General features: G+C 42.1%; 3 protein-coding genes across 6 annotated transcripts in view; 1 reads left to right on the top strand and 2 right to left on the bottom strand.

The window, feature by feature from the left end:
• Window positions 1–481: 481 nt before the first annotated feature.
• Window positions 482–4366, top strand: LOC140649823 (toll-like receptor 2 type-1). The gene is made up of 2 exons (XM_072857579.1): window positions 482–577; window positions 1685–4366. Exon 2 carries the CDS (start codon window positions 1686–1688, stop codon window positions 4296–4298), a length of 2613 nt encoding a protein of 870 aa, XP_072713680.1. The 5' UTR covers window positions 482–577; window position 1685; the 3' UTR covers window positions 4299–4366.
• Window positions 4367–8689: 4323 nt separating this feature from the next.
• On the bottom strand, window positions 8690–17106 carry GPR75 (G protein-coupled receptor 75). Of its 2 annotated transcripts, XM_072857581.1 has the most exons (4): window positions 16958–17106; window positions 16375–16438; window positions 13321–13427; window positions 8690–11846 (listed from the first exon to the last, which is right to left on the bottom strand). In XM_072857581.1, exon 4 carries the CDS (start codon window positions 11819–11821, stop codon window positions 10439–10441), a length of 1383 nt encoding a protein of 460 aa, XP_072713682.1. In that variant the 5' UTR covers window positions 11822–11846; window positions 13321–13427; window positions 16375–16438; window positions 16958–17106; the 3' UTR covers window positions 8690–10438. The 2 variants fall into 2 exon arrangements, with proteins under 2 accessions (XP_072713682.1, XP_072713681.1); XM_072857580.1 differs by lacking the exons at window positions 13321–13427; window positions 16375–16438; window positions 16958–17106 and having other exon boundaries at window positions 8690–12223.
• A 1585-nt stretch (window positions 17107–18691) lies between these two features.
• Window positions 18692–27674, bottom strand: part of PSME4 (proteasome activator subunit 4) — an 87826-nt gene continuing 78843 nt past the window's right edge. For 2 of the 3 annotated variants that reach the window (XM_072857574.1, XM_072857570.1), the window contains 4 exons: window positions 23575–23737; window positions 22069–22202; window positions 20994–21132; window positions 18692–20341 (listed from right to left, as the gene is read on the bottom strand). In XM_072857574.1, coding sequence (XP_072713675.1) covers window positions 20998–21132; window positions 22069–22202; window positions 23575–23737 — 432 coding nt within the window. In that variant the 3' untranslated portion in view covers window positions 18692–20341; window positions 20994–20997. The remainder of the gene's footprint in view (window positions 20342–20993; window positions 21133–22068; window positions 22203–23574; window positions 23738–27674) is intronic. The other variant, XM_072857573.1, reaches the window with a different exon arrangement.

The raw sequence follows: 27674 nt of genomic DNA, 5'->3' as shown, positions 1-27674 counted from the left end.
TACAAACACTGAGAAAATCTCCTGTTATTTTTTTCCCCCTAGTTAAAATGCACAAAAGGTACAACTCGTCACTTTGCAGGAGCACTTCTGGCGTGCAAGACCTCGTACTCACACATACGAGAGCCCAACACAAAAACCTCCCCATCTTAGGAAACACACCCCACAACAAAATCACTTTACGGGAGTAAAGCAGTTTTATAACTCTGTGGTCACGCTTGGTGCTTCCAGACCTTCCCTGCGATGCTCAGGTAGGAGCCAAGCCAGCACATCCCTTGGGACGACACCGTTCACAGTGTCTAAACGTTAAAACAAGCAGCTTCCACCTTCCATTTCCCCCTCAGCAATGGGCTGACCAGCTGCTGGTGCCGGCACGATGGGGAAAACTTTAAGGATTTCACTGGGGAGAAGCATCTCTGGCGCAAGCCGCCTCCGCCAGCCTCGCAGAGGGGAGCGGGGCTGCAGATGCCGCTTGTCCCGGGGCGGTTCCCGGGAGTGTCTGGCCCTCCCCACCCCGCTCCCGGGCTACAAAAGGCAGCGGCAGCAAGCACCGGCGGGAGAGCGGCGCCCAGGAGAGCGGGTAAGAGAGGGGACGGGGGCTGGAAGTACAAGGGAGCTGATAGCTGTCTTCCAGCCTTAAATCTGCCATGCTTTTAATGCCCCGGGGTCTTGCTTACCCCTCTGGTGCAGCGGGTCCCAGCTGCGGGTTATCGGTGCTCGGCGTGAGTTCGGGGTGCTCTGGCGGGGTCCTGCTGGCGGCGGAGGGGCCAGAGCTGGGAAGTCGTCGGGGTCCCTTCTCTTCAGTTCAACTTGATGGCCCGAGTCTGGTGGGCGGCAAAGGGGACTGTGGTAACTCCAGGTCGCTCACCTGAAGGTCTGCACCTGGGTTTTCACATAATAAATACAAGATATGGACCACAGGTGTCAGGAAACGAGTGACAGAGCCGGGGCGGGAGAGGAGCTGGGCAGCGACGCTGCCAGGGAATGGGAAATCTCCAAAGCTGAACGATATGCAGGCAGTGACCTCTCCTGGTGCAGGCTGCCTCATACAAGCCTCCGAAATTGTACTTCAAAGCAAATTTACTCTTTTCCTTACTCTGACAGGGAAGGCTAAATAAATGGGCACCGGTAAATTCTTGGCAGAGAGCAAACCACCAAGGGGATGGGATCACAAGAAGATAGGTGATCACACAGTTACATGGAGCTCCCTGCCACCTTACTCTTGAATACGTTACTTCAGTGGCTGAACAGGTTTTGGATGGGTCAGACTGAGCTGGTGGTTGTGCGCCAGGACGAAAGATGTAAAACCCGAGTCCCAGGCAGTGGTTACGAAAGCGCATTTCAGATTATGCAATGGAAAGATGCTATTGCAAAGGCTGCTCACTACCTGCCTGGGGCTGGGGGGAAGGAATAAAATAAATAACTTTAAAAAATCATTTGGACTTTATCTACAATGATCTGAAATGAATAGCGCTCTCCTTCAAATCGTTCTCTGACACCATCTTTTAGCGTTGCCTCTCGAAAATAATAACGAAGCAAGATGTATTTTTTATGTAGATCAAAAGGGATTCATAGATACAACTAATGAAACCATTTCTGTACTTGCAAGTAAACTAGGATTTTTTTTAAGGATATTCATTAACATAGAGCATATTATAACGATGGATTTTACATTTCTTTTCTCCAGGATGAGGAACCTTACTGGATGCCTTCTTTTCTGCTTCATTTCTTTCTTATTCAGTAGAGCAAATGGATTCCTAACTCTGAGAACACCTACAGCCTTCCCGTTTTATAACTACTCTTACTTAAACCTCTCTTCTGTATCAGAAGCACAAGCTCCAAAAACAGCGAGAGCTCTCAATTTATCACATAACGTAATTGAAAAAATAACCAAGAGAGACTTGGAAGGTTTTGATGCGCTGGAAGTTTTAGACCTTTCCTACAATCGGATTAAGGACATTGAACCTGGTGCGTTTGAGAGTCTGCTCAGCCTTGTTTCTCTGAATTTATCATTTAATGATAAGAAACTTCTTGTACCGGGTCTTCCACCCCACCTGAAGCTCACTAGGGAAGCCTCAGGGTCTTTACAGCTTTATAAGCATTTTGACAAATCACCAGAGGCTGCTCTGGAGCCTTCTGCATCCACCGAGGAGCTGCCACATTCGGGAGGTCCACCTGTCCTGCAAAATGTTAATCTGAGGCTCAGACAAAGTACAGAGAATCTTCTTCGAAGAGCAGAGAAAAATCTAACGGTCTCTCCAACAGCCACATTAAGGCCTAATCTCTGCGGGGCACCAATAAATGGGATACTCGATCTGTCAAACAGCAAACTCTCTGAGGAAGAGCTGACATTAAAACTGGATCCGGATCTCTGCCAAGCTCAGCTGGACAGTATTGTGGAGCTTAACATTAGTCACAGCGACCTGGAAATGGATCTTCTATCACTGTTCATCCTGTTTTTGCCAATGAAAAATGTGCAGTCCATTGATGCCAGTTCCAACAAATTAACAATTAACATTCTAGACGTTGAGGCATTCTGTAACTTCCCCTTCAGCAAGCTTTTGTTTTTAAATATTAGCAACAACCCCATAAACAGCTTGGATACGCTGTGTCTCCCTTCAACCATCAAAGTAATTGATCTGTCCTTCACAAACGTAAGTCAAATACCCCAAAATTTTGCTAAAAAAATGCCTAACTTAGAAAACATGGATGTTCAAGGAAATCACTTCATATATACTGTACGTCCAGAAATCACTAACAAGGTTCAAAAATTTCCCCCTGGAACTGTACATATTAATGCCATTTCATTTGTCAGAAATGAGGCTGGTACACCCATCGAAAGTCTTCCGAAGAAAGTAAAACACCTGAAAATGTCCAACTGCTCCATTGTAGAACTGCCAGAATGGTTTGCTGGCACAATGGAAGAATTATTATTTTTGGATCTCAGCAGCAACCGGATTTCTGTGCTTCCTGACTTACCTACCTCCCTGCAGCATCTTGACATAAGCAACAGCGATATTAAAATAATACCCCCTAGTTTTAAATCTATCTCCAACTTAACAATACTTAATATTCAAAATAATAAAGTTACGGATATGCATCCCGAGTATTTCCCGTTGACTTTAACAAAATGTGATATTAGTAAAAATAAGTTGAACATGTTGTCATTAACCGACGCCCTGAAGAAACTCGAATATCTTAATGTTTCTGGAAACCTAATCACCAGACTGGAACCCGCCAGCCACCTTTCTGCGCTCGCTAATCTGGACAGTAGTCACAACCTAATTTCAGAACTCCCCGATCACTTTGGGAAATCTCTTCCAATGCTGAAACATTTTAATTTATCAGGGAATAAGATCTCCTTCCTACAGCGTGGCTCTCTCCCAGCTTCTCTGATTGAGTTAGACATTAGTGACAACGCCATTACGACCATCGTGGAGGACACTTTCGGCCAGTTAACAAGTTTGAGTGTTTTGACTGTTCAAGGTAAACATTTTTTTTGTAACTGTGACTTGTACTGGTTTGTGAACGTGTATACCCACAACCCACGTTTGCAGATAAACGGCAAAGGAAATCTCAGGTGCAGCTTCCCACCAGACAGACGGGGCTCGTTGGTGGACAGCAGTAACCTCACGCTTCTGCACTGCTCCCTGGGCATCCAGATGGCTATTACAGCTTGCGTTGCCATCCTGGTTGTTTTGGTGTTAACAGGCTTATGCTGGCGGTTCGATGGGCTGTGGTACGTGCGAATGGGTTGGTACTGGTGTATGGTGAAGAGGAAGCAGTACGAGAAGAGGCCAGAAAACAAGCCCTTTGATGCCTTCGTTTCATACAGCGAACAAGATGCAAACTGGATGAAAGAGAAACTGCTGGAAAAACTGGAAACTGACGGATTCAAGATCTGTTACCACGAGAGGGATTTCAAACCGGGGCATCCTGTACTTGGTAACATTTTTTACTGCATAGAGAACAGCCATAAAGTCCTTTTTGTTCTCTCTCCCAGTTTTGTAAACAGCTGCTGGTGTCAGTATGAGCTGTATTTTGCTGAACATCAGGTCCTGAATGAAAATCAGGATTCCCTCATCATGATTGTGCTGGAAGACCTCCCGCCCAACAGCGTGCCACAGAAGTTCAGCAAACTCAGGAAACTGCTGAAAAGAAAAACCTACTTAAAGTGGAGCCCTGAGGAACACAAACAGAAAATGTTCTGGCATCAGCTAGCAGCTGTCTTAAAAACAACCAACGAACCAATTGTGAGGGCAGAAAATGGATCTGCTCAGGATATGTATGAGATGGAATGAGATACAAGAACGTGTAAAGGTTGTGTCTGGAAAGTCTGCGGTCAAATAAAAGCATTTCTGTGTTTACCTCCTGCAAAGGCTGCTGTGTTGCAATGGGGGTTTGTCTCTGATCAGTTCCACGAGAGGTTACTAGCGGGTTTGCAGCATGCGCGTTATTCCGTCTGATGGCAGAATCCGCTATCCAAAGGGCTGAGACCCGAGCACTGCTAAACAGCCTTTTCTTCCTTGGTGCTTAACTTTCTTCAGCTATTTCCAGCATTTCTTAAAATGCTGTGGATGTCACCTGAAAGGAAGAACAGCTCGAGTCACATGGCATGTCCTAACCGTCTCTTTGAGATTATTGCAGAAATAATGAAAAGCAATGTCATTCAAAGGTAAAGTTGTAGTTCAGATTCTCGGTTCTAGTACGGCTTAAGATGGGAACACAGAGCGTGTACACGTAAGAAAAACGCAAACCATGACACTGCACAGGTATCATTTTCCTTCTGTGGTTTAGCGAGAAAAGATTAAAGACTGACTTAATGCAGCCGTCTGAGAGATGCAATTGCAAATCCACACTGCTACATCGTTTGGTTTAAGTAACTGGTGGAAGAGATCAGACCTTAAAATCTTTTATAATTACAGATTAACATAGACAACCAGACAATCAAAAAAGAGCTAGCTGAGCGTGCCAGTCTCTACTGTTAAATAACTGGTGTGAGCTTTATTTAAATGCTGTTATCACAAACCTCTGAAGAATAAGCAAGAAAGTTCTGTATAATATTATTTAGACTTAGGAAAAGTTTCACTTGATGCAATCAGCCTGACCCATTTCAAATGAATTCAGTGCTCCCTCTGCATAGCCCTTGTCATCACCTAGTGCTACTTACTAACTTTATTTATTGTATTTGAGGAAAAAAAAAATAAATCAGCTGGTCTAACGTCCACTTTCAAGAAAAATCAACAGATTGTGACACTAAATAAATACCAGGTGAGAACAAATCATTTAGCGTAGCACAATCTGGACTCGCTCATAAGATGAGCAAACCCAAATGACTTACCAGCAGAAGACCACAGACCAGGAATGCAGAACGCCTGTGTACAACATATGGGACAGCACATTTGAAACATAGACTCTGAAAAGGAATTAGCTCTGCTGTGACAAAGCAAGACCAATACCATCCTACCTGATGCCACAAGGGGAAGCAGGAAACAAACATAAAGAGGTATCAGCAAATACAGCAACTCTTCCACAGTGTATTTTGAAAAGGAAAAGATGCAGCTGGAGCAGTACGTGGTTTTCACCCTCCCTGTGCTGCTTCCTAGTGAAAAGGAAAAACCCCACATTGCAGCATGTAGCGTGTTTGACTCTGGGAACCATGGTTCAGGGACAGCTTTTGTAATGAATGAAAGCATGTTTCTAATACTAAACACAAACCCATTTTAAATAGGGATTGACGACGACCTGTTGTCAGCATTTATTAGCACATAATAAATGACATTTTAAAGTCAATTTGCCAGGACTGATTAAGCTTCACGATACTGTACTTGGTATATCCAACGAAGCGCAGTGCTTGAAGTGGACAATAACCAAAGAGCTATTCAAATCAAAGAAATCGGCATCAATTGCACCACAGGACAGAACCAGTGCTCACAAACCCCACAAGTGCTTTGAAATTGCCTCCTTCCCCTTTGTCCCATGGTGCCGATTCTCCAGTTTTCCACCAGCGCAAACTATGAGAAGCAGAGTAGGACTTACCCTCCTCTACCATCTCCATTTACGGAGAAATCTCTTTGTACTCTGTGCGAACTCGCCTTCCCTCAGCAAGCTTGAGTCGTCACATACGCTGACTGTTGTGAAAACAGAATTATTTTCCTGTTCTTTAAATTGCTGGCAGCCTGGCAGCCAGCTAACTGGTGAAAGAAAGAGCTGGAACCTTTGCTCCTTGTATGTGCAGCATGAGCAGAATTGCTTACCAGCGCTCAGTGGCACGACCATTTATATAATCCTCCATCCACCTGTGGCATCGGTGCAAATCCACTCCTCTTAAATACTTAAAAAAAAAATTGAAAAGCCCAATTCAAAACAGACAGAAAGCAAACCTAGAAAACGTCCACCGGACTCCACCTTAATCCCCGCAAAACTATTCTATTATTTTAAGATATTACACCACCTGCCGTCTGTTTCCATCGTGAACATCTCGCGTTGCTCTCTGTAGCCCTGCTTTGCTACCTTGTGGAAGAAGGTGAAGAGATAACGGTGCAGGTAAGCACAACCCTCGCAGTTCAGAAGTCCCTTGACTTTTTATTCCCTGTGCTGCAGGTGGAGGGTTACTGAAGACTATATGGGGGATAATTTTCACAGCTTTCCTAACAAGCGACAAATTATATACCTAAACCATACATACCATGAAATAGCACAAGATACCACAAAATTATTAGCCACTGATCCTTCTTGACTATCGTCTGTCCAATTTTTGCCTCTTGCCCTCCCCAGCTTGTTGAAGCCTTACTGCTAAGGCAGACTGGCTCTGTGACTTAGAAGATAGATGTATACCGCCTTACAGAAATCTCTCTAATCTCTAGCCTAAAAAGTTCTGAGGTGGTGCCCAACTGTTGAACACTCTTTAGCAACTTTTTGAGGTTATGTAGGTATTGTTTAAAATTATTTGGCATCAGCAGCTTTTAGGTTGTATATATAAAGGATAAAAAATACAATACTGCAGGCTACCAGCTGAAAAAGTCAACTCTTACCACGATAAAACAAGATCTATGACTTAAAAAGACTGTGAATTATAAAATATTTCAAATATTTTTGTTCATGTAAACAACCAGAAGTCGCTTGTTAGTGAGATCAGCCCCAAGTAATTCATCAGCTGTTTTTCTAATAAGCTGCTTTATGCTTTCTTTGAGGCTGCTCCTTATTTCATGAAATACCCTGGTCAAACTGTTAGTAGTACGCTTAACACCGCAAACGCAGATTTTCAATAATAAAGCATAAACAGTCCTCGGGCCAAATATCATGACAGTGGCCAGCACCAGCAACTTCAGAAGAAGCTGAAAAGCACACTGAAAACATACATTGGATAACATGTTCCGCCACGAAGGGTTCATCCTAACCCCAGAAATCAAAAACTGCTTTAATTCCTGAAGTATAAAATGTTACAAAATGTGTCAGCATTAACTGTCAGGCTCCTGATACTCCTATTACCCACGTGAAGTACCTGTTAAACCTTTTTAACTGTTAAACTAACTAAAAACCCTGTTAAAGTTTTTCCTAAGCAGTTCTGCAGCGATGAGGTCCACAGCACACGTACAGTAAGGAAAGTAGAGCCCTTGAGGACTCTTGGCTTTGCCACCTTTCGTATTAATGAGATGCTTTCTTGGGTTACGAACTGCACTAACTACAGACCTTCTTTTTCTACACCATTCGGTATTCACATATTTTTATTGCTTACGCTCTTACCCATCTCCTCTCTTCACGTACATTTTCCATCTCCTTCGTCCAGCACTCTGTTGCTTCCCCCCTTAATTAGATTGCTGCTTTTTTAACCTCGCAGTCACGGTTTACTGCTGTTGTGCCGAGCAGAAGAGGGTTCTGATACAACAAGGGGGCTAAAGGAAGAAAGAAAAGTTATACTCCAGAAGAGTCTAAAACAATTATTTTATCATATAATTGATTACTTCAGTTTATGATTCACTTCAAAGAAATTGTACCTACATATTTTCAAAATCCAATCTCTATTTACTATGTCCATAAACTTCCCCCAAAACAGTTATTTAGTACAATTGACAGCTTAAATCAGATTTTGTTCCTACCGCAGATTAAAAGGCGTTGCACTTTCCTATCTGACACTATAAACATATTAACACATTGGTTGCATTAAGAATACAACTGGCACCAGGAGTTAACGGAGTAGCAGTTACAAAGTGCTTTGAAGGGACTTCAGTTCTTTTGTCTTAATAATACCTCACATAAAGGCAATAAAACCTCTTCTGTGCTAAAGCTGTACCCTTCTTGCTTTACACCCACATGAATGCTCAATGCAAATTACTTTTTATGAATAAGGTGCGAGGTTTTTAATCTTCTGTCGTGTGATGAAGTTCATGTGATCCAAACCAAAAGCACAGTAGGAGTCGTACATACATGCAGCAAACCCCAAAACTGCTTCATGTTACAACCAGTCTTCAACTCGCTTAAAGTACATACAGGACCCCACCTTGCGAGCACTTTCGGGGTCCTGCCCTATACTCCTTACGATCTGACACTGTAATTGCTGCTAAGAATGTATCGTTTGAGGCAAAATGACAGGATCCCACGTATTTTTTTCCCTCCACATCAGTACGCTTTGTACTAAAGAGAAATGAAAAGACAGAAAAACCAAACAAGACAGATCTTTAGTTATCTTTTATAATTACTTTAGAAAGAACCACGTTATTCATTTATAGAGAAAAATATCTGGGCAAAGAGAAAAGACTTATGGAAGTAATTTCAACTTTACATTTGTATTAGAAAGTTGTTCACATCCATTTTATTGCAAGAAAGGTATCTTGAATTATTCAAAATTAATTAAAATTCAGAGCGTTAAACAAAGAACAGTATTCGTAATATAATAGTCTTCCAGGAAAATCTTGAAAATAGTTTAGTTAACAAATAGCCTAAACCAACAACAACTCACACACTGCAATGATGTGAATGGGTTTTGTTTCTAAAATAACAAATCATCTTTCCATCACTGTAATTTTGCTGAAGATGTGGCATTTTCCTATAATGAGGCACCAAAAGTCTGTGGCACAATTATTTCGGAGATACTAAGGCTCTGCTGAAGTCCATAGAAGTTGAAAGGTGATCTCTTGTTTTGAAAAGGTCTGGCCACTTGAAGCGGTAATTGTCAGGAATTTAAACGCCTCCAAATCATTCCGTTTCATAAGAAATTCCCACAACACGTGACACAAAACAAATGGTTGGATTTATAAAAAAATATTCAACTTTTGTTATTTGCTCACTGTGTAGACCAACAGATAAAGTTTACAAGTAGACAGATTATTAATCTTTAAATTAAACTGATGTTAGACTTCTTAAGAAAACCTCAAAAACTTGTGGTCATTCTGTTTTTAAAAATGTTAATAGCTGTCAGTTCTACCTGTCAGGAATATCAAGCCGAACCCCCCCAATTCCCACTTTTATACAAAGTCATAGGCAAAAAAGCAACCAGCAACACTACTCCCTGCATAACAGTTTACGAATTAGAAAATTCCAGAGGTGACTGCATGTATAGTAGTGTATCAGTACTAGAATATTGCAATATTTATCTTTATCCTCAAGTAAAACCTATAATTAGGTATTGCACAGTTATTTCTATCAGATGTAAAATACTGCTCCAAATATATTATCTTGGGATACATAACGCCACTGATCCTTAAAATAAATGTACAGCATAAATTAATATATATAGATATACTTCAGAGGTTTATTACAGTGCTACAACACTTTCTCAAAAGTCCTTCCCCAGTGGCAATGTAACGCTGTTTGTAAAATGCCTTGTCCTGCTTTAGGAAGTAGAGACTGAAATCCTAAACTTCAGTTGAAGTTCATGGAAATTTTGCCATTTACCTCAACGGAACCAGGATTTCACCCTGCAAATAGAAAGGACTTTTGTTATTACTGACACAACAAAATACCACCGCTTTCTTCAACCTTCTGCAATTTAAACTTAAGTATCGTGATACCAAGCATCCTCCCAATTCTTCCTTCTTGAAAATACAGCAAGTATGCCATTTAACAGGTAATACTTCTGGCGCAGCCTCAGATTCTTCTCTGAGATACTCTGCCTCATGAGGTAATGAATCACATTGTTACAGCGCTTACTTTTTTTTTACTTGTCCCGCAGTAAAATTTAGTAACAAAAAACCCCCTCATGTAACAACAATTCCAAATACCAATCTAAAATACTGCCCTTTTTGACTTGCCACAGACATTCAAGAAAGCGTCACGGAAGCAATGTCTGAGTATTCACTTCAAATGCAAATAGCTGGATATTAACGTGAGTGGCATTTTTCTTAATTGGCAGCAATGCTGTATCACTGACTTCAGAATAATCATTAACGAAAGCAAAGAAGGGGACCCACTGGATCAGCTAGATCAGAACCCTTTCCTAAGGTTACACCGAGGGCACCGGTATCTGCTTTGTCGAAGCACTGTCATAGTCTCGCACCAAGTCGTTGGTGGTGTGATAATGCATGGCAATGTAGGATTTGGCAAACCCGAAAGTCGAGTTCACCGGCTGTAAGCTATTTGGGGTGCTCACTTCCTGGGAAGGGCTGCTGTTATAGATACTGTAATAGGGCTCGATTCGGGTGTTCATGGGGGTTGAGCTGCTCTGTGCATAGTGCTGATGCCCGACAGAGGCCTTGGGACTCAGCACGCTTTCCTTGGAGTGACTAGGACCACAGGCTTGGTCCACAAACTTTTTCTGAGGTTTTGGAGACAGCATGTACGCTGAATTGGTCTCGTGGTGGGATGACTTGTTCCTGTTGACTTCCAGGCTGCCTTTGCCCATGGCCCGAAGCCTTGTCTTCTGCTTGCAGCAGAAAAAGACAAGGGCTACATACTGCAGGCACCAGAGGACTCGCCTCCGAAGTCCGGCACTGTTGCGGGAATATATAAAAGGATTTAATCCCGATTTGAAAAAAATGAGGGTAAATCCACACAGCTCGAACTGGTAGAGAACAAAGCCACCACTGCTGGACAGCATGTCCTGCACCAAAGAGATGCCCAGGGGCAGGCAGCAAACCAAGACGGAGAGCACAATGATGACGCACGTCACCACTGCCCTGGAGTCTTTGGCTGTGGACAGGTTGACCGCCGACACCAGCTGGAGCCGGCCGGCAGCAGTGGCCGGCGGCTGGCCGAGGTGTGCGGTGTAGCCGTGCGTCTGGACGTGCTGCGGCTTGCTGTAGCTCTGGTTCCTGTACAAGGCGGGCATGGTGCTCTGCACGCCCTCCCCGGTCCCAGCGGCCGGGGGCCCCACGAAGGGCTGCGGTCTGGAGGCGTCCACGGCCACCACGGGCGGGCACTTCCTCACCTGGGCGTTCCTCCGCAGGGCCTGAGCGATCATGATGTAAGAGATGGACACCACGGCCACGCAGCAGATGAAGTCGGTGACGTAGAGGTAGAGGATGATCTTCCCCTCGCCGCTGGCGAAGCTGGACATGGGCAGGCAGAGGCGAGAGCCGTGGGTTTTCAGGGTAGCAAGGGTGGCCAGGGTGAAGCTGGTGGCCCACAGGAGCAGGGTGAGGAGGAGGGTGCAGGGGAAGGAGGCAGCGCGGTGCGGCTGCTTCCCCAGCACCATGCGCAGCCGGTGCAGGGCGATGACCGCCACCGTCTTGAGCGACATGATGATGAAGCCGGAGCTGGTGAGGTGGAAGGTGAAGCAGAAGGCGCCCGGCACGCCTCGGGCCGAGTCAAAGAAGAGGACGAAGGCAAACATGGGGGCGGCCACCCCACAGATGAAGAGGTCGCAGAAGGAGAGGTTGAGGATCATGAAGTCGAAGTTGGTCCTGAATTTCCTGAGGGCCGGGTCGAAGAAGGACAGGAGGACGATGAGGTTGCCGTAGGAGCCCAGGCAGAAGACAAGGGCCAGCAGGGAGGCGCAGGCCGCCAGGGTAGCGGCGTGGGTCCCCTCCCGCAGCTCCCCGGGGCCGCCGCCCGCGCTGCCGTTCCCGCCCAGCGGCAGCAGCGGCGCCAGCGAGGCGCCGGGGGGCTCCTCCTCGCCCCCCGCCGGCAGCCGCCCCGACGCGTTCATCTCCGCCCGCCGCCTCAGCGCGGCTGCGGCCGAGGCGGGCCCGCGGCGGGGGCGGCCCGCCCGTCCGCCCGCCAGCACGTACGCGGCCGCGCCGCCGCCGCTCCCTCAGGGCTGCCCCCGCCATGGCGCCGCCCGCCCCGCCATGGCGCCCGCCCGCCCCGCCGCAGCGCCCGGGCCCGGCCCCTTCCCCGCTCGCACCTCCCGCCCCGCTACCTCCGCCACGGCGCCGGCGGCCGAAGGCGCGGCCGGCGTGTGGCTGCAGGGGCACCCCCGCTCCTGCGGGGCCAGCCCCCTGCGCACCCCTCCGCGCCCCCCTCCACGGGGCGAAGCGCTGGTGCAGCCTGCGGGCAAGGCCTGCGCCGGGGCACGCACCGGGGTGCTGAGGGATGCAGCGGGTGGTGCGAGCAGCCCCTGGGCTTCTTAACTCGCCTCTGGGGCGGCACCTGCGTGCCCAGCTTGGCCAGAAGTAGTGGCACAGAGCCTGGCGGCCCGTCGCACACGCTTGCACGCTGGGGGCAAGCCGCTGCTTTGATGCCAGGTGCTGTAGCAACATGGACTTCGGTTTTGATCCGTTCTTTCCTACAGTTCCCACCAAGTCTCTCTCTGTTAGCTTCCATCAGCTGTCAAAGTGGCCCAGAGCCTGTCCAGCCTCATGCAGAAGCACCGGTGGGAGCCCTTTCCTCCGTGGGGCACCCACAGCACCTGCCAAGGGGCAGGCAGGGCAAAGCTGGCTCCATCGCTGGGGATGCAGCAGAGGCCTCCCCTTCGTGAAAGCTTCTGGGGTAAAAGTCAGATAGAGAAGGCAGGTGGGTGTTTTGCTACAAGTCATGGCACAGCCATGCCCTTACCAAGATCCCAAGTCAACAGCTGGGCACTCAAGGCTTTAAGGTCCCTCCATGTTGACTTAACACTAAGACGACGCCTGCCCCAAACTAAAGCCTGACGATCATCAAGATTTAAGGCAGAGTTTTGCACACTGCGCCTTCCCCTGCTTGCACTTTTGCACTGCTTTCCCGTGCAAACTCAGTGGGGTAGGGAAGCCCTTTCTTTTCTTGTCTGCATCCAGAAGCACAGGATCTAAGGCAAAGGATCTTCTGTATGCAGGGGGGAATAATCAGTATTATTTCTTTATCTGTTTACTGCCAACTACTACTATCACAAATACAGCAGTTGTCATTTAAAGTGATGGAGAGTGGTGGATGTCTGAGTACTTAAAGGGATCATTTTGAAATACTTACTTGGGCTTGATGATCAGGAAATGCTCAGCACACGTTCTCCGAGCCAGCACAGGCTGTCACAGGCAGACAAAACCAAGGGACCTCAGTGTCAGGCACTGGAAATGCAGCTGGAAGAGATGAAAGTCCAGCCAGGCAAGGCACAAAAAGGGTTATGAAAATACAGCAGACCCAGTACTTCTGACTTACACATGGGCACTTGTCTTATACTGTACATTTCTACATATACTCATTATATATATACACACACTAATCTGTATAGCATCTTAATAATCTACCCCTACCCCCAGCAACCATGCGGAAGCATAGCGGTGCTTTGTAGAAGCATCAAGACAGCGACCAGAGTGCTAGCTTGACATGTGAAAGCTTGTCAGTGCTATTTGCTCGTTTATTTTCCAACGCATTTCTTTCTGAAACTGGGAGCAATTTTTTTAGTAAGCCTATGACTCACAACAGCAGCCCGGCCTACGAGCCTTGCATGCTAAACACACTTCCAGCTGGCAATCCGTCCAGATTTGTTGTCGGGGTTTGTGGCAGGGAAATGCCAGCAGCCATCAGAGCAGGCTGCAACAGCACTTTGCAACCTGGGCACCTAGGTCAGGCGCATTTAGCCTTGTTTTTGTTCCTAAACTAGTTGCATACAGGAGGGAGAAGGTCCAAAAACCAAAACGTGATGTCCATGGTTTCCTGTGGCTTCAACCTATGTTCTCTCTCAGCTTGGCTATCACTTTTATTTCCACCCTTGCTTATATTTTTGTTCTCCAAGTCACGGTTAATTTGAGTTCTGTGGGTGAATCCTGGCCCTCTTGAGTACGAGTTGTTTTTTCTTTGACAAGCTCGGATCTCCCTTCTTGAATTTTCTTATTTATAAACATCAGAGCACGCTGAACTGCGTGATTAAACAACACTGACAAAATATCAGCCTAATGCAAGAGTGAATTACTTCAAAGTGATCAATGCTGAGGAAACAGTGAGGATTGTTCTCTTCACGTGAAACTGATATGCACACAATATCCATGTCCTTTCAGAACAGGTAACGCACCGCACATCAGTTGTAAGCAAGACACTGCATAAAAACTGACCTTAGTTTCACACACTGTCTAATTCCTGAGTCCACGTTAGGCTGTGACAATTTCTGTGGTGTCACTTACCAAAACCACAGGAGTAGTAACACATTTTGCAAAACAAAAGTCCTTTAAAAAAGTTGGAAGGTCTACATAATTCCAGGTGTTATTTGGGCAAATGCTTAGCCTTGGATGACCACAGTTAAGACTTCTTCATTTCCTGTAGTTATTAGATTAGCAGGTAGAAGCACACACACAGAAATAAGGCTGCACATCCCTCATGGGATTGTTTTTAGCCAGCCCACGGCGTTTAAGGGAGTTAGCAAGATTGAGACTCTGATCTCTTACGTGCTTTTGAAACCCCTACCTGAGATGCTGAGAAATGGATTTAGGAGTCAAAACTGTAAGACTTGGGCTTTACAGAGAGTTAAATATTTTAGAACTAATTATGTGCAACATAGCAAAAGAGCAAAAGAAATATGTGCAAAATAGCAAAAGAAAACTCTGCATTTTCTAATAGTAATAGGTTTAGATTATCACTCATTTTATTAATGCAGTTTGGCAGGCCCAGAAGAGCAAGGGTGGTTTTTTGGTTTTGTTTAAGATGCTTTACCGCTCTACAGCTATGAACTGTAGTTTGAAATGAATGAGAAGGTGTTCCTCGTTATAGCCAGCATGCCTCCAACATTTTGGCAGAAAAGCGCAAGCCAGATAGCGTTTTGGTGATGCATGTTGAGAAATGCTGCCAATGGCCGCGGGCTTTCAGCAGAGAGCCCGTGAACGCTGCAGGAGGTGGCGAGCGCAAAAGAAGGTCATTGGAACACAGGGCTTGTACTCGGGGAACGAGGGGATGAGCTGAGGCAAAAAGGATCTCCATGGGAACACGAAACACTGCACAGTCCCTTTGGCACAGCAAAGCATCTCACCAGCCTGCTCCTTTCTAAAGGAACTGACAAAGTTTGGCGCAGGGGAGAAGAGCAGTAGAAGAAATCAGTCTTAGTTTTGCAAGGCAGGAATCACAAGAGCAACAACTTTTGCAGCACCTTGCACAAGATAGTAGGATATTAACTCTTTCCTTACAGCACTCTTAAGCCTTTCTTTAAACTAATTAATGAAAAAACCCAGTGCTCTCTAGTACTATTAAGCTTCTCAAATATTTTTCAGCCTTGGAGTTCCTACTGCATAAGGAGAAATTGTGTTCCCAAGACATTTTTTACAGCAGTGTCAAGTTTTGCAGATATTTACCACAAGAAACTGGAAGTTACTTTTAATTGTGGAAACCTGCCCCCATCTCAGCCTAAGAACAGCACCTTATGATTTTCACAAAAGAGTTGCAGGGCAAAGAAGCTGGAATAATAAAAGGGGAAATTAACCCAGAAAAATAGAAATAAAAGCCAGGAGAGAATAAATAAAAGCTTTTAACTGATACTCTTAACAGAACCCTTTCTGGGTAAACTCACCTAGGCTTTTCCCTAGACTTACTGCTAATCTGACTACGCTTACTGCTAAAACAGATTTATTGGGTTTACTGCTGTTCTTCCAAAGTATGCCAATCGGAAACGATTGCATCTCATATTTCCCAGTACCCCTCCCTATTCCCTGAGGGAAGTGGGTGTCCTGCTCCATCTCTAGCAGCAAAATCTGCTCGGGTGATTTCTACAAAATACCTGCAGCAGTGAGGGTTCTAAGAGCCCAAGCAGGGAAAGCAGGCTGAACTTCCACAAGCCTTTTGTGGAAAAAAATCATTTAATCTAGAATTAGAAAAGGATCATGGCCAGCAAGGCTCTCTCCTTTTTGCCCTTTGAAAAAGTCTGCCTTGTTAGGATGCAGCTAATTCCTCTAAGCACTGTGCTCTAATCCATCAGAAATCAAAGATAATTCTGCTAATAATCTTTGTAGGCAACAGTCTAAGCTTTTATCTGTGCCAAGAGAACTCTTGATTCAAGACTGCTTTACTAAGAGTCACTCTCCTTCCCAGGGAGAGCATACTAACCTTTTTTTCCTCTCACCTCATGGACTTTTCCTTCTAAATATCTCTTAATAGCTCTGAGAAGCACCTGTTGACCAAGAGAGAAAAAATCCTCAGTGCAAACCAATTAACTTGCTTATAATTTTTGTGCATTGCCTTAAACAGCTTAGCAATATTCTTCATCTTCCACACAGTTTTATTTTCTTCTGTAATCAAACCTCCAATTCCTTGCAGTAGACTGTGAAATTACTGCTGCCCTAGTGCCCCAGGTACCTCGTTGGATTAACCCCCACAAAACCCCCTCCCTGGAGCATGGTTACCTCTAGCCTGCAGACAACCTGGAAGTCTAGATCAGGTTCAGGTGAAATTCCCCCCCTCTTATTGGAAATCCCCTTCTCCAGAGCCTGTGCAGCAGCATGACTATGTACAGCGTGTATTTGTGATGGGGAAATCCCCAGAAGTTGCCTTCTGGTTACTGCACAATGCCAGTGAACGTAAAACAAATTAGCTGGTAATTCACAGCAGGGTTAAAATTAAAATCTTGCAAGGACAATGGGCAGCAAAACTTTCTACTGATAAGTTGGGTTTTTTCCCTTTTATATCTTACCAGATTATTGTGTTTTCCACAGCACAGGGGAAAAGGAAACTGCAGTCTCTGCTGCAGGATTCCAAGAAGTCTGAAGCTATGGAAGAAAGTGCGAGACTGAACGGAGTGTGGGATGCTCAGGATGCCTAACTGTGAAAAACTGACAGGAGACATCATCCATCTGTACCAAGCACAGGACTCCCAGCAGCCTGGTAAAAAAGTAAAAAGGATGAGAGGGAAGATACCTGGACATAAAAGGAATACAGTCATAATATACCGTATCAGAAATAAATGATCTTCATACCTTTTCCTCTTTCCTTTTTTAAAAAAATCCATATACAGATTAGCTCAACTTAATAACACAATCCACCAGTGTCGAGGCTGTGGCGCTGCCCAAAAGCACAAGTTAAAGTCTTATTTACCTACTTGATAATTTTCTTAGACATTTAAATCAAAATAAGCATTGTATGTCTGCTGTGATTGCAGCAGGTTTTCACATGCACAAATATACCCACTTGGTTGTGGAAATATGGGAGATCACTTAATACAGTAGCAAGATAGTCACTAAACAGTAAGTCACTGCAACTTGAGGAAAAAAAAACAAACCAACAAAAAAACCCACCCAACAAATGAATTCTGCCTTATATCACTGCCATTCTTTGGTGCTTCAAACAGCGGTGGTCACCAAGATTATTTGTGCAGACTGACACGTGGTCGCTAAGGCTATCAAGGCTACCAGATCACCTCCAAGATATTTTTCCATCTCCCTTACTGTTCAAGAGGAAAAATTCTCTCTTCTCACGCTAGAAATGTCTCCCTCTCCAGACTGAGGTATTGCAGTCGTTTCATCTCTAAGGCTTTAGGGAAGAGACAGCATAAGACATCAAAGTGATGGAAAGCTCAGAACATTACATATGTATATGTATACTCATTACATGTGTATATTGCTTGGGGAAAGGTGAGGAATAAAAGTAGCAATGGAGTTGCAGTATTTGATTAAGAACTCACAATTGTTCCTACATTCTCAGAATAGGAGACTAACAATCTTTCACCCACAAAAAGTCAATTAGTAGAAGTCTGTTCACACTACCATAGGTTTATTTTATCCTACAGAACGGTACTTTGAGTAAGTACTCTATTTTCTGGGCGATCTGTTTGGATCAATTTATTGCTGATTTATAAACAGCTATTGTGAATTAATACCACCTACTTATCTGCCATCATAGCTCTGACTACCAAGTGATTGTCTACAGAGCACAGGATCCTCAACATTGCAACCAATTCCAGCTACACTTTGACTATAGATATACAAGAAAAGAAACTCCCAACCACAGTAAAAAGCAGCAGAGCTGGATCCTATAGTTAGCTGCCCTTCACGTAGGCAAAACGGCACATAAAATATCTGTTCCATCAGCTAATCAGCCAACACATACTTTAAAGATGATCCTCTGCAGCAAACACTTTCCATTACTTTTAAAGTTTTTTTTTTTAATTCTGTCAGCAAAACCCCCTCCACTTCCAACTAGTTTCGCTAATTTCAAGTGTACTTCTTAGAAGTTAGTAAATTTTTTGGCAAGCCTCACCAGGTACAAGATATTTTTACGTAAATATAAAAGCTAGTTTCCCAACCATTAGAACTAGATCTTTAATTAATCCTTAATGTTGCCTTAACTCGCTGCCAAATCGCACAATGAACACGTGCCTCGTACAAAAAGCTCAAAAACACAGTAAACAACCTTAAGTTATAGTCTCAAAATCAGAAATTTGCACTTTAGAAATACAAAAAAATGCAGATGTTACAAACAGTCCATTTATTGGGTCTTAAACTACGTACACAATTGAAATAATAATTTTGGCACTACGCTATACAGTGGTTACATCTGTGTGCTGACACTCATTAAATACTGCACCAGGAACGCTGCTGTGCTTCAAAGTTTGGAATGAGTCACACACTCAGCAGGTAGATCACTCGAAATGTATCAGTGCTCCTGTAGGGCTGCATGAAAGTTGAAACACACACCAGTTCATGAGTTATTTCAATGCACCTCACATTCTATGAACTTACCACACTAGAATATGTGATGTCAGCATTTAGAGATGGCCACAAGTGTTGCATTAAAATCTGAACGAGACACAGTAATAATGAGACGCAAGAAAACCAAAACAAAACCTCTGCCTTTCAGACATGAAGAGATATTCTGTTAAAGAAAATAATTTAAAAAACTAATAATGGCATTTGATTTGATACAAAAGCCAGAACTACTACCGTATTAACATCTAAGTATGAATCTTTACAAATTAATCTCACAATGGTGTTATGTAAAAGGTTGCAAACTGTACAATGTTTTGTCAATGCAATGCCTCTACAATTTATACAGTCTTTTACAACTATGTAACACATATTAAACATGTTGTTAAATAGCCAATAGATATCAGTCTCTGAACAAAGCTGCAGGCAAAAAAATACAGAGCTTCCACAATCTTCGAACAAGATATGCTTGCTCAAACAGTGACAATCTTTATGAGAATATGCTGTTAAAAATAGTCAGCCATTCAGTGCTTTTTCACACTGTGCATACATTTCATTCTGTGAATTCAACCATCACTCGATAGTCCATAATTTCATATCTGTGGGCTCTAATTATGTGGAAACACCCATAGTCTTTCACCCTTAAAAATATGCAGATAATCATAGATTTTTATTCCACACGTGGTCAAGCTATCTATGAAGACCTGGCCAGGCAGCAAGAGCTTTCACTCCCCACGTTTTGTCCTGCCATCATCTGTACTGCACAGAGAAGATCAGCTATTTACATTTTGACAAGGAAGATACAAAAAGGCAATCCTGCCCTGAGGTGGACTGAATGATAGAGAGCCCGTCACCTGATGGGCACTCAAATCCAAGTAGTGAAAAATAAACTCTGAGAAAGATAGGTTCCCGGTATTGTATGCTGACTAGGTAAGAAGTTGCATCAACAGAATTGGAGAGCTTCACTGACAATATTCCGGTTTGCAGCACTCTCTGGTTCTGCACATCTTTGATGTCGGAAACAGCTGGGAAGAAGGGTCAGAAAAAGAGGGTAAGAAATGTGCAGTGTAAGTCACTGTGTGCAAGAAAGCAGAAACAAGACTGATGTGTACTGCAGGCCAATGACAAGGGTCTTGCAATAAACTCGTGATCAGGCTCTGTGAGCGCAGTTAGAAGGAGACTGGGGGGCTCCCACAGCTGCTCCCTGGGGAGGTGAAATTCTTTTTGAATAGAACCAGGTCTTTATGTTTGTATTTAAAAGTGGTTTTCATTAGGCATCAGGATTTCCAACACAAAGTTTTCTACATGATAAATTTCTTTTGAGTTTCCTTTATTTCGCAGAAAGGTTCCTACATCCTCATTTTTCCAGGAGAAACCTGAAAAGAAAGAAGAAAGAACTCAAAACAAGATTACTGCCTCATGCTATTACCATAGAATAAAATGAAAATATAAATTAAAACTTCTCTTTGAATACTGTCACAAAACATCACAATACAATAGAGATCAGAATCTCGTAGCGTAACAAAGAGAAACTCCAGGAATGGATTCACTCTTTGGGAACATGCCTGTGTGAAGAGACCCAGCAGCAAAGCCACAATGTGGAAGAGGAAACAGTTTGGTACCAGTCATTCCCCATTGTGAGATGTAAATAATATACTGGACTGGGTGGTAGGCTAAAGTACTCAGAAGCATCAGGAGTACAAAGCAGCAAGTACCTTGCCTTTAGTACAACTGCCAGGCACTTAAAAGGCAGCCAACTGGCAGAAAATGGAGAAAAGGAACATCAATATTCAAGAAAACAAGTGGGAGAGTCTTAGCACAACACTAGTGTAATACAGGAACACACAAAAAGATGGACAACATTTAACTAAAATAAATCTGATCTTGAACAGACGACTGGAGGTGCAAGGGACTTAATTCTCCCTGTGGTCTAGGGATTCCTCCCTACTCCATGCTAGACTGGAGAGTTAAAGTAGATTTCATAAGACTGATGGTTCTGTCAATTTATGTCAAAATAAATCATCTTACCTATCTACGCATAATAGCATGGTGAAACCAAGAGGTCAGTAAGCACTAGTAGCTGGTCATCCGTGAACTGCTGTTTATGCTCCTGCCAGTTGTCATGATGGGTCCTCCGGAAATTTGACAGCGTTTTTTTCACAGTCATCTGCATAGCAGACAATCAGTATTGATCTGTATCAGTTACGGATTTAAGCTCCATGACACAACAAATGTCGAATACAACAAAAAACTGCTGAGTAGAGCAAAGTGTTTGAGCAGTTACAAAGGTTAGAAGGGCTCTGGGGAATTCAGCCCATTCTTATAAAAACATTCTTATAACATTCTTATAAAAAGGATTCTTTGACCTACAATTTTGAGTTTGAAAAAATTAATAGATTCTTATAAAGTGTAAGTGAAATGCTTTTCTCCTCTTCCTTTTCCTTGGGTATTTCAAACCAATGGTTTGGGTCTCAAAACATGAGAAAGAGTTGATGAATCACATAGGGTGCACAGAAGAAACAAACTGGAGGAAAACTATCTTCTGTTATTAAAATAATTAAGATTATTATTAAATTAACAAAAGAAAAGTCCAATCAGTTCAGTTTCTTGATTCAGTAAAGCACACCATCACAAAGTTTGTTAAATCTAAGGAATTCTTCAACTGTAAGCTCACCACTCTGGTTAAAACAGCAAGAAGAGTTAAAAGGTAACTATTTCATTAAAAACTTGTTTCTAGGGCTGCTTATAAAACCTTGTTTTAAAAATTTCAGAGTGATATTTTTGGTTCAGGTCGGTATTTTCTAGAATGGCATGCACAAAAATTACATTTTAAAATAAAAGAGACTATTTCCTCATTACAGATATAGTTCTTGCAACTTTCAGTTTATGCTTTACATTTGAAAGCAAGAACAGAACTATCACAAAAAAATACTTAAAAGCAGTCCATGACTTAAAACGTATTTGTAACCATTTAATAAAAAGCAGCAGAAACGAAGTTTCTTAACAGGTTCCTATTTTCTTCTAGGAAAGGGGAACTAAGAATGAGTCAAGCGTGTGTTTAGATGTGTTATATTGAATAGAAAAATGATACAAGTATTTTTACCTCAATAGGCTGAGGATCATTAAGGTGGGCACTGAGATCCATCAAGAGCTGTGGCATCCAGGTGGGTACATCATATGGACTTGACAAAATGCACGCGCTAAGTCCTAGTACACCGGCATGGCGTTTAACCAAGTCTGCAATTGCAGGATATTAATTTACATTTGGCAAAGTGCAGCTATCTTGTCCAAGACATTCCTCAATGACACAGCCACACTTAAAACTGGTTATCAGTGAAAATAAGGCTGATGTTAACTGATGGGAATGACTGAAGAGAGCCTATATATTAAACAGAGATGATCTAATTACAGTAACACACTGACACTAAAATTGAGTGAGTTTTGACCCTGAATTAAAAACAAAAACACAAAACCAAAACCAAACAACCAACCCTGCCGCAACAGGGAGATCTCTAGAGCTTCTACAGAAAACCAGATAGTTCTACAGACCATATAGTCAAATAAATTCACACAAGTGTATGGATCTCCAAATTGCTTCTGCTTTCTTACACAGAATCATAGATTCATTCTGTGATTCTACCTTTCATTTCTAATGGAAGAATGTGTAAAAAAAATTCATCTGCAACTGCTGTATACTTTATACATGTTTCAAAAGAGCTTCCTTCTCTCAAAGAATCTTTCTCTCTACTCAGTAAATAGCTCATGAACTACATCTCCACTGTTCCCTATTTCTGTGTTCAGAATGTTTTTTCAAATACCAGAACTATTTGACAATATGGAAACCCAGCCCTTCTGGGTCAAATGAATGTGACTCAGATGCAATAAATGTTTGCTCAGAAGCCACAGCTGCTAACTAAGGTTAACTAAGGGGTTTTTTGTTCTGTTTTTGTTTGTTTGTTTGTTTTGGGGGTTTTGTGTCTGTGTGTTGGGTTGTTTGTGGTTTGTTTTTTTTTTTTAAGAATAAAAAACCCACATTGCTAACAAACAGAAGGTGAGGTGGCTAAGGAGTAAAATTATGTTGTGGCAGCTAAGGAAGTTTATTTACTGAGGAAATAGCTATCCCTCATCATCTGCATTCTTAACTATCTGAACTGTGCATGTGGGAAATGGAGAAATCTCTTTAGTGTTAATTCTGGAAAAGTAATAAATTAGTTTAACATAGGAATACATCATAAAAAAACATTATTTGCTTTTTTTGGTAGTACTGTATTCTTATTCATCATTTATGCTGTAAATTAAATTCTCGAAGCACTTAACAAGGATTAGGATCTGCACTACATACACAGAAACAGACAATAAGGTACATATGGGCAAGTGATTCGCCATTATGGTTTATGAATGCTTAGCAAGGAAAAACATTTGCAGGGGCAACAGGCCTTACGTTTCTCTGGGTATGTGTTAATTTTCTAAATACTGCTTAACCACAGGAGAAATCCTATTCCATCTGGAGTGCTTCCAGAATAAGCATTTAAGGGTAGCACAAAATATTTATTTCTTCCTAACCTGCTACTGACATGCATGGTTTTAGTCTCTGAAGCAATTTTCTTACCACCAGAAGGAATTGTATCCACCACTGAACCCAGGTCTCGCTTTCGTTTTTTCGGTAACCTCATCTTGCACAGCTGTTCAAAATGGGTCTGCATGGGACCATCCATAGTGAGAAAATTGCACTGTAGCAGACCACTTAGTGTGGTAGCAGCCATTTCTCTCACCTATGAGCGAGATAGTACATACCACAATTACTAACCACACATGCACAGCAGGAAGCAGGTATTTATGCTATTACTATCCTTTTAGGCACATCCAGCTAGGCCAAGTTACCAAACTCCGCCCAAGAAAACCTGTTAAAATATTATGCTGTTATCTCATAGATCATAAACTACTAGTAGTTTACTGTAAGGCTCTTTACAAATTAATAAACATAGTTCTATTGTCATGTAGAACTACCTTCACATTTGTCGTAGTGACCTACTACTTGAGCAAATAATGTAAATTAAACTCCATTGTCAAGCCTCATATATCATAGACTAGCTTTAGACAGTTTAAAAACAGACTTTGAATGAGAACAAGATGCCGCACCCCAAATAATCAACCTGCTTTACAAAATATGTAATAGTCTCTGTATTAACATTAGTTTTACCAAGCAAAAAAAAGTATACTTTATTCAAAAGCATTTAGTTTTCCCCCCTCAAACGTACATAGAGACAGTAGAATTGACAAAGGCAGAAGAGCCTTTCCAGGAGAAGGTAGAAGGTGTGTTCATGAGACAAAGCTGATTCTATTCTACCCATAGTGCAAGAATTCTTTGAGATACACAACAGACGCTGGATTAATAAGCAATGACGACTAACTTCAGTGGTTTATGGTCAACAATTCAGTTCTATGACACTCCAGCATTCTTTACTTTGTTGTCCAGTTCTTTTCACTACACGAATAAAGTACCAGTTCTTTTCACTACACGAATAAAAACCAGAATTCCAGGTTGGATAAATAGTCTTCTCTTCGGTAACACAGAAACCCAAAAGAAAAAGACTAAACTAAATTTTCATCTAATTGCCAAACCATTCAAAATACAGATCTCCTTTTCCATTCCTTTTAAAACAGCCACAACACATTGTTAGTGGATTACAAGTAGAAACAACTCAATCACTTGCTTTTACAATACAAGTATAATCAATCAGTTTTACTAATTTCTCTCATCTACTCAAATCTTCCCAAACCATAAAGTTATAGAACTGTAAGACCACATTTAAGTTGGAGTTCCTCAAACTCACTTCCACTTTCAATAATTGCAGGCTGACAAAGACCTCCCAACACTTACAAACTTGAAAAGCAAATCAACTTGTTGAAACGCTGACAGTAGTCACCAGATTTTTGGTAAGTACATACTGTTACACGTAACCGTAAACAGAACATTTGTCTATCTGGAGCACAAACACCTTCCAACGCTCTGAATCCAATGCAGCAGATTATAATAAATTACATCCTTGAACATAATGTTCTGAACCTCCACAAAGCAATAAGTATAGCTGCAAGTGCTGCAATAATTAAACATAGTAAGTTAACAATAAGCTCTTGAGACTTCACTTCATTCCATTTAAATTTCTACAACATATTATTCAAACGTGATCTACTTTGTTAACAGCATAAAGAAGTACAAAGTGAAAGTCTGCCAGTATTGTTTATCAGCAATTTGTGAGTCTCTTAAGTACTAAGCTATTAAATGAAACATGATGTGCTAATGCAAGACCCAAAATAGAAAGAAGCTTGGCTGGAAAGTGAGCAAGCTCCCAAATGAACTGTACTCATTTACATCCCTATTCGCTGTATTAAAGCCACTTTTATTTCTAAATTAATAATCTAACTAAAAGGAACGCTTTGCTGCAAGGAGCACCTAGAAACAAAGCCTTTAAAATCAGACATTAACAAGCTAATCATTCATCACAACATGTGACACTAAATAATTTACAGATCATCATACTCACATGATGACTTCTAGAACATAAAAAAAATAGCAGAGGAAGATTCTTCAAGCAGTATGGTTGGGGATGGTTTTTTTTTTGGTCAGAACTGACTGACCAAGTTCTACAAAACTGTAACAGTATCAGAACGAAAACACTCAAGAGCACAATAAAACCTAAGTGCAGTACTTGCAAGGGGCTACTTGCACAAAGAGAAAATATTCCCATTACTGTAATATTGCAGTGGAATATGAAAAATGTTTATCAAGACATGAGTGCTATGTATCCAGTACGCTGATTTATAAAAACAGAAACATATGAAGTACCTACCCAGATAGCTTCCTAGATCAAATGATGGCTGAGAAAATGGTAAGAAAGATGCTTTCAGATTAACTATGCTATCACTTTAACCATAACTCCAAGCTGAATACAGTCATTTTCACTTTTCCTCTACTTCTGACTGAGTAAATAGAATTGTTTAGTGCAAAATATACTTTCCCAAACTCAAATCATTCCTGCAGCTCTCTCCAACTGCCTACATGACATGAAAATTGGACGTGATATTCAATGGTGGTTATACTGCTGTACACAGAGACATTATTTTTCAGGACTGTATACTTTTTCCCTTTGTCAGCTGCAGGGTCGCATCGGCCCTCACATTCATAGTACTCCATCAGCTCCATGACTCCTCTGACTTTCAGAAGGAGAATTTTCCACAATACCATTTAAGTACAGCATTCTTCAATCCTAGAGACCTATGCTTAAAGTTGGATAAATGAAATTTGCGTTCAATAGAAGACAGACTGTCCTATGACCCATGTTCACTTTGTATTGCAGTCACATTGCTCTTTGACATTCAGTGTGATCATCTGACACTGTCATTTGCCAAGGTTTGTTGCAATGATTTTATGAAAAAATATGAAATTACCAGGAAGTTTGAGAACTCTAGCAATATTAGAAGTGTAAACTGAATATTAAAGCAAAGAACAAGATGAGCAGGATCATTTGGTCTGGCAGCTTTCTATCAAAATAAGCAAAAAATAAAATAAAATAAATGTATCTTTAAATCCAAGATCCAAAATGTCAGTTCCACAGAGCAAAGACAACAAGTACTAGTTAAAGTTAGGAATTCTATTGAAAGCACACTCATCTTAAAAATCCAGCATTAAAAAAAATACATAGGAATTACTCTGCAAAATACTGCATCTTGCCAATTATTACCAAGAAAGAATAAGATCACTCTTCAAAGAAAAGTGAAAGCTTCCATGGTAACAACATGATCGTAAGCAGTTATGAACATAGATAAGCTTTTTTGATTTGCATCTCTGTAGTGCAGAAGAATAATTTTTGTACGTTAAAGTGAATAAAAGGTATTTTTCAAAATGACATGAGGAGATCACGAGGTAAGTGCTCTGACTGGTGTGGGAAACAACTTATCTTGGATTGCCAGCTTTTGCTTTCTAGCTCACTACAGCAAATAGTGACATGAAAGACACGACAGAGCTCATCTGAAGACTGAAATGGGCACGGTTGGGCAAGTAGTCTAAGTACTGTTCTTTAAGTATTACATGCACTTATAGCGATTGTAATGTCAAACCTTTTAAGCCAGAAATTTAAATTTGTATATTCAAATTATATCCAATTCACTGTTCACAAAAAGCAAGCTTCACATCTCAGATATAACTACTGTTTTAAATGTAGCTTCAGGAAGGCCTAAACCAGGATCTGCGTTTTGGCAGAAAGGTATCACACTTCAGAATCTTCTCTTTCTTCTAGAAAGAAAAAAAAGCACCCAAGCACCCAAAAGAAGGATTTAATTGATATTTGCCAACAACACACAAAACTGTGAGCATAATGGCACAGGGTAAATGGAACAGACTGGAGGTTAACACTCAAGATTCTTCACTGTGCTTGAACATGATCAAACATACTTACATCCACATCATTTAATACAAGCCTTCAGTTCTGTAAATTAGTGATACAGAATAAAATACTTTTGTGATTTTCCCCCAGCTTTTGGAAGCCTGGCAAACAAGACTCAAATGATTCACATCAGGCACCTTTTTCCTTTTTTTTTTTTCCCCCTGAGAACAAGCTTATGATCCTGATAGCCCTTCTAAAGGCATACTGTGCGTTCATACATGGATCTTCAACAGCACGCATGTACCACAGCATGTACCACAAATTA

The sequence above is a fragment of the Ciconia boyciana genome, chromosome 3 (genome assembly GCF_034638445.1).
Source record: "Ciconia boyciana chromosome 3, ASM3463844v1, whole genome shotgun sequence".
NCBI lineage: Eukaryota > Metazoa > Chordata > Aves > Ciconiiformes > Ciconiidae > Ciconia > Ciconia boyciana.
Note: the sequence above shows the minus strand (reverse complement) of the source record. Positions and strands in the feature narration are given on the sequence as shown.